Source organism: Lactuca saligna, chromosome 5 (assembly GCF_052625555.1).
Source record: "Lactuca saligna cultivar CGN05327 chromosome 5, ASM5262555v1, whole genome shotgun sequence".
NCBI lineage: Eukaryota > Viridiplantae > Streptophyta > Magnoliopsida > Asterales > Asteraceae > Lactuca > Lactuca saligna.
Genome location: NC_136421.1, coordinates 262630067 through 262637651, shown reverse-complemented (window position 1 = coordinate 262637651; position 7585 = coordinate 262630067). Strand labels below are relative to the sequence as shown.

General features: G+C 33.5%; 1 protein-coding gene across 1 annotated transcript; it reads right to left on the bottom strand.

The window, feature by feature from the left end:
- Positions 1-2384: 2384 nt before the first annotated feature.
- Positions 2385-3701, bottom strand: ARD4 (RmlC-like cupins superfamily protein). The gene is made up of 5 exons (XM_078995938.1): positions 3546-3701; positions 3371-3458; positions 3176-3270; positions 2816-3055; positions 2385-2664 (listed from the first exon to the last, which is right to left on the bottom strand). The coding sequence occupies exons 1-5, from the start codon at positions 3558-3560 to the stop codon at positions 2536-2538; spliced, it is 567 nt and encodes a 188-aa protein (XP_078852064.1). The 5' UTR covers positions 3561-3701; the 3' UTR covers positions 2385-2535.
- Positions 3702-7585: the final 3884 nt, after the last annotated feature.

Genomic DNA, 7585 nt, shown 5'->3' with positions numbered 1-7585 from the left:
CTCTAACTCCTTGCATTGATCAATCCCTTGAACCGACTAACATCCAAACAAACAAATCCTCAATTAGCAACCCAATCCTCCAAGTTTGACCCCAATTCAAACTGGTCAAAAGTCAAATGTCAAAGGTTCACAAAGTCAATGGTCAACCCATTCAAAGTCAACACCATGTCGCGACCATTCCTTGATCATGTCGTGTGGAAGTAGAGACAATACAGTCGTGAAGATAGGTTTTGTTACGTCGTGACCATTCCTTGGTCACGTCGTGACGACTGCCAGAGGCTATATTTTTTCATTGAGAACTCAATCTGTTAAGTCCATTACTCCAACTTTCCAGAAGGCTTCCTTGCCTTTTAAAGAGCGATAAAATTCTTACTTTATGGACATGCATGTTCAATGCATGTCCTTCCCCAAAACTAGGTCAAAATGGTGAAAAATGGAGTTAAAACTCCATGCATTGCACCAAACAACATGAGAATCTAGATCTGGAGCATATAATAACCAAGGGATTTCAAGGAGTGATAAAGTTGGCAACTTTATCCAAACCAACCAATTATAACCACAAACCATGAAGGAAACGACTAAAAACCTAGATCCACATGAGATGAACCAAAAAGATTGAAACTTGGAGACTTGCCCAAGTCTAGAAGGTGCACCAATAGATGTAGACAAGCTTGGTAGATGATCCTTTGCTCAACAAAGTCCCCCTTCAACCTTTAAGAGGCCAAAACACCATTAGATAGCTTAAAAGGCAAGGAGAGAGGATATGGTTTCATTGATAGAGGTTGGACGCTAAGAATAAACCCTAGGTCATGAATTAATGACTTTAAATATGGGAAACCCCAAAAATTCATGGGCTTATGCTTCGGTTGCTTGTCATGTCGTGGCAAGTATTGCTGGTACACGTTCCTCATTTGAGATGTCACGTCGTAACACCCTTCACATCACATCGTAGCATATAATTTTCCTCAAAAAACATGCATTTGACTAATTTATACCATCTACTGGTCCAATCTTAAAAACGGGTGTTAGAGTGTCCACAAAGTATATAGAGCATTGTCATTTCCTACATGTACAATCTCATATCATAGACCAACGACACCATTTTTCTTATAATCATGTATTTCAAATATGGTGTTTTCGATGGAATATACCTTCTGTTATCCAAAGCTGAGCATCCCCCTTTCAAACACTGTCTATGTATAATGACTGTTCGACTTCTGAAATTTCACTACACAAGATAACATAATGTTTGTTATATAATGCTAAAATGCAGTTTTTCTATATATCTTTATGTATTTGCCTCCAACATAACGGTGTGAAAATATCATTATTGCATAGTGTAACTAAAAACTTAAAGAAACAGTGTTGATATTTTCTATTCATCTCTCGGTAACTCATTGATTGACTCGGCACTTTTAGAGGTCATTATAATGTTACGCACCCTATGCAAGCACATCATTGCCTACTTTTCATGATCAACATCCTCTAGTCAACATATTGAGTTGGAACTACACAATGTAGCGTAACCAACTTTATTATAAATCAAACATGCTATACGATTTGCATACCTCCCATAACATCTCCATTCTTTGATATTTTTCAGTATTAGCTCGTAAATTCATGAGCGTATGTAGACAACAAAGATCATGATATGCATTTGGGAAAATATGTATGATGGACATGCTAAGGGAATTGTCCCTAACGGGTGTGATGGCTAAAGTCACAATATCCCAACACATTCATTCAGCCTCGATAAAAAACCATAAACATGATTCCTCACTTTCTGTTTTGTCTACTATGTAGAAGAAATGGAAAAGTTTAGTTGTTTTCATCCATAGAAACCACTAGAGTTCCAAAGTATTGCCCATCAAGGTTATCATCATTCTAAAGTATTGTCTTATTTTTTTTATAGAAATATAAATTACAGATTTTAGTATTTTTATTTATTATTTTTAGTAGTTATAACATCTAATTCTTAAGAAAATAAAGTTTTAAAAAGAACTAACTTGAAGAGGTCAATAATATACTAACATTTGGTTGAAAGATGTAGGCTAATCAAAGCGGATCTTGGGCCGCCTAGGAAGTAGTTTGGAAGAGTTTTTCTATTTTTTTGGCCTTTTTAAGCGTTTTTATTTGGATTGGATTGGTGTTAGATAGTGGATATGTAATTATGTATATTTTAAGCTGATCAAACTTATTATTGAGTTGTTGCATATTTCCTTTTCCTAAATTGAACTTTAAGTATGGATGATGTAACATTTTGTGCTCGAGCGCTTAATCCAAATCAAATACACTGTTCCACCAAAGATGAGGGCAATGTTGGTGATTTTAGCATTCATAAAACATTTTTTAGTAATTCGGATTTACATGAGTACTTGAGCGGATTTAGGTTACAAAATAGGATAATATTATCTCACAATCAAGCTTCAATTACAACATATCATATTAGAATTCGACCTCCAAATACATGTATATGGCCTAGCTATATCAACAACTCCCGATTTATTTAGATACATGAAGTACTCACCATAGTGATCAATGAGCTTCAAGTGGCATCCCGATCTTTTCACCAAAGTTAACAATGTAATTTCTCCTAGCTGGATGCTCTTCTTGTGGCCTATTGAATGCAGTCCATACCGGCTCTCCAACAAATAACCTCATCAACTGCATCACCCAAATAGCATAAGCCATAAGCTGTTGTTTCTTTTTTACTTAATAGACTTCATAGGGACGATATGGGTGTCTTTTTGACTTAATAAAGTAAGTTCCTATTTTGTTTGACATTAAAATGTAAGCATAATTTCAGTGTCTTTACCTTGATATAATTGGAGGTGTCGAGGGTGAATCGATGATATATTCCAGCAGGCAAGATGATAAGATCACCAGCCTTTATCCAGATACGAATCCAGCGATCATCTTTATCCCTAACATCAAAATACCCACTCCCTTCCAAGCAGTAACGTATTTCTTCATCTGCATGAATGTGTTCTGTATAGAAGTTCTTCAGCTTTTGCTCGTAATTCTCCACTTTCTCAGGGCACAAATCCAGCAAATCCTACAAGATGAAGTTACCAAAGCTAAAACCATACTCTGCAGTCTAAAGCCATCTTAAGCTGAAAAAGAGAAAGAAAAAATGGGTGCATCGGTTGAATTTAGGTTAAAAGTGTAAGAGTACCATGTAATTGTAGCCTCTGGTAGCCCTAATATGTTCTAATTCTTCATCCTCCTCGTACTTTTCTGGATTTAGCTTCCAGTGCAAAACGCCCAATTCTACACAAATTCCAAGGCGAATAGAATTTAGGGTTCCCATAATCGGAAGTCATACATGTCGGATTATTTTGCGATTTTGAAAGTGAAAACATGAAGGTACCTGCTAAGTGATCCGGGGAGACGAACTCATAGGGATTGCGATGATGGGGAAGCTGTGGATCCTCATGGCTATCATCCATGAACCATGCCTGCAACGAAGAACAAAGTCGTGGTCGTGGATGTAATGCTGAAAGAAGTCAAGGAGTTCGATTGAGAAAGCAAAATTATTTACTAACCTGAAGAATCGCCATAGAAATTAAACGAAGTGTGCCACAATTGCTTCAGTCGTCTGAATCAAAATCGCATATATATTATGTGTATTGGATTCTCGAGGCTTCCAAGATTTTTGGTTGCCTTGTTTTGTCACATAACCATCTATGGTCATTAGCTTCCGTTGGTTATTGTGGCTTCCATATTTCCTCCAGCGCAAAATTATATAGGTGCACAAAATTTGAAATTTCTGAATTCTTTCATCAGAAATCAACGGTTTAGATTACAAATTTACAATCATGAGTAAACGTCACTAAGTAGTAATTCATAGCTTCAAGAGGTCTAATCATTTTTATTAGATTTTTTTGAAACAACAGATATCATTAAAAAAAACTACAAAATTAAAAAGTGACTAAATCACAGATAAAATACACCATTTTTTTTTTTTTTTTCATTTTTTAGTTTGTTTCAATGGTTCCCATGTGTTTATTCACCATAAAAGAGTATTCTTATTAACGAGTTTGAAAACACGATAATACTGTAAAACTTACAATTGAAACTCTAGCTATCAGTTGTTATGTATAGACAAAGTATAAACGTAAAACATAAACAAAACAGGCTCGAGCCTAGCAGGGTCGTATTAGATGGTATGGCAGCATGACCTCCAAATTTTCGGGGTCCATTTTTATGTTTCTACTTTTATTATTTTAGATATAAAAAAAACTATTGGTATTAAGTCGTTGTAGGTAAAAACAAAAAAGGGCCTCATTTTTTTTTCTATTTTGCTCGGGCCTCAAATCGACTTGAGTCGGCCCTAGAGCCTAGTTAAAGAGATAAACGCATATCCATATCGTTGGGGGAGGGGGAACCCCTCGCACCCTCATGGGATAAGTGTTTTTCGTGTATGGCTTCAGGCATAATGACCATTGGCATACTCTCCAAACAGTTATCTAGTTAATATTCAGTGTCGAGTATCTTCACTTTGCTTAGGAAGGTTAATATTTATTCGGGTCTTCAATTCTCAAGTCACATTTAACAATCTACACATTGACTTGAGTATACTTCATACTATAGAAACCAAAAACTCTCACTCCCTCCTACCATTGTGCCTCTTGGATGAACTTACTTTCAGCAAACATCAACCAAGTGAAAGCAATGTTTGAATTTCTATGTGGGTAGCAACATACCATTCGGGTTCTCCTTAGCATCTATCTTTTGATTTGAAAACCTTTATTCTTTAAAAAACATCACTAATGAAGTTTAGCCTTACATCAACATGTTTTGTTTTTTCATGATACATCAAATTCTTTGCAAGACAAAAAGCACTATGATTGTTACAGAACAAATAGGTTTCTACACCTTCAACCTAAGTATTTGAATGAGTCTGTGTAACCATATGCACTTCTTTATTCCTCCGTTCATTGACATGCTCTACTTCAATTATAGAAAAGGCACTTATCAAATCGATATCCATTCAGGCAATCAATTCTCAAGTCACATTTTAACACTTATGTTTCTCTCTTAACCCATTAAGCCTTAAACTAGAGTATTTCATATGTTTATAATATTTTTCTTAGATGTATTTTGTAAGTCTTTTGGAGTTGTTAAACACCATTTTTTTGTCTAGCTTGTAAGTTTACATCATCTACTCAACTCAAAAGATTGTTAAGGATGATGTGTTTATAAATCTTGTTTCAATAGAATATGTAACTAAAAAGATTCATATGTAGGCACTTGAACCACTATGTTAATACGATTCATATGTTAGAGTAGTTTTGGGGTTGTTTAGCATAATTTAAATTTTTAAGAGCATTGAATTTCCAAGAGAGTCTGAAATTTTAAAGTGTTGTTTGATTGAAACATTTGAATTCTTGTGCTAAATTATAAAAATTCTAGCTTAGAAAACGTAATTGCAAAACAATATTTAATTAAACAACTCTTTGATTAATTGGAAAATAACTCAAAACCAATATTGAATACAATATGTTTTTCTGATCCTAAAACTTGATCTAGACATCTATTTATAGATTCTAATTACCGACTTGTATTAGAATATGATTAGGAAACTATGTTTGACTTGCCATAATCCCAATTTTACTTGGTCTCCAAATCCTACTCGACTTACGATTCCAACAATCACCCCCGAATCTCTAAGACCTTCTAGAGACGTCTTCAATCCCGATCAAGCTCCGCATTTCCTTGAACTTGGTTCGAGCTAGCGGTTTTGTATGAATATCTTGTTGGATTAGTGTCTAAGCCTGTAACAATAATTGGTAAGTACTTGACCCGATTGTGCATGGTCCTTTTGGGTTGCCTTCACCAAAGCAACTTGACTGGAGAAATAATAGAGAGAGAGAGAGGTTATTATGATTTATTAATATGTTATAAGAATAATATATTAAAGGAGAATTCATATTTGTTTAGTTAATATTGGTCAATAATTAATTAAGAATTAATTTTGTGATCAAATGTAATTAATTAAACTAGAGGGGCTGAATTGTAATTATGTGATAGTTACAAAATAGGGTAAGGATTATCCTAAGGATAGGTTGGACGAATTTAAGGCGATAAGGCCTTAGAATTCTTCCATGATAAGGATGCAAGGCTTATCTTATGGTTTGCTTGGTGGGCAAGCAACTAGATAAGGATAAGGACTGAAACCCTATTTCTACAACTATATAAACACCCCTTTGGCTCATGAATTTGTCCATACCTTCCCAAGGCTTCGTAGGGATGAATTTTATACCTCTCCTTCTTTCTCTATAGCATCTCCAATTGCTCTTGGTGTTTGTGAGCCATTAGAGGCACTACACTTGTGGTGTTTGCTTTCAAGACTTAGGGTTTGAAGATTCAAGTTGTTATTACAATATAACAATAAGAGGTATGTAATCTAACCTTCTTGGTTAATTTCGAAAATAGAAATCATCTTTAAGGGTTTTATTATGTGTTCATAATGTTGTGTATCTAATAGTGAAAACATAGATCCAATGCTAGGGTTGCATGTACACATAGGATTGTTTGTATAAAACCCATCAATGGTATCAGAGACTTTGGTTAACTTGTTTTCAATTAGTTTATTCAATTGTATGAACTTGACATATTAGGGTTTATTGCCAATAAACCCTAGGAGGCTAAGTTTTTTCGAGATTAGGGTTTGCAAACCCTAATTTGCAAGAATTTGAATAAGATCTTCAAATCCTTTCCTTAAACCCTTAAATTTCGAAATCTAGGGTTTGTTTTAATCCCTTGATTTTCGAAATTAGCCACCTCCCCAAGATAAGATCCTAAATTTTAGGGACTTGGATTATCCCATATCTTGTAATTATCTTCTAATTGTTATATATGGTAATTATAGATTTTGCACTATCCTAACCATAATTTCGAAATCTAGAGAGATAATTAAGGGATTATGATATCTTAAATGTATAAATGGTAATTATCCTCATGATTTAGATAATCCCTTATGATTTAATAATTAAATTAATAGTCTAATTCAAGATAATTATTAAATCAAGAGTTTTAATATTTAAAATTTTAATTTACATGTCATAAATTCGAAATTTTTTTAAGAGAAATTAAAACTAAATTGTTTTGAAAAGTTTTAAAACTTGCCCTCAAGTTTTGGAATTTAAATTTTGATTAAAAGTTTTATTTTGATGCATATTTAAATTCTAAACCCTAATGTTTTGAAATGTTTCAAAACTTGCCCTCAAGTTTTGGAATTTAAAAGTTGATTAAAAGTTTAATTTAGGAATGTTAAATTCTAAAACCCTAGTATTGTTTTGAAAAGTTCAAATCACACCCTTATGATTTTATTAATTAATTAAGGTGTATAATTAAAAGAAGTTTAATAAATCCATAAAAGTTTTGGTTTACAATTAAAAGTATAATTGTTATATTTGACCACCTAGTATTTTAAAAGTGTAAAACACACCATATACTATATATAACATTAAAAGTCTAACATTATATATATATATATATATATATATATATATATATATATATATATGTATGTATAAGAAAAAGCCAGTCTTACCGTTAGTAGGCCTCATTCACGAAGCTG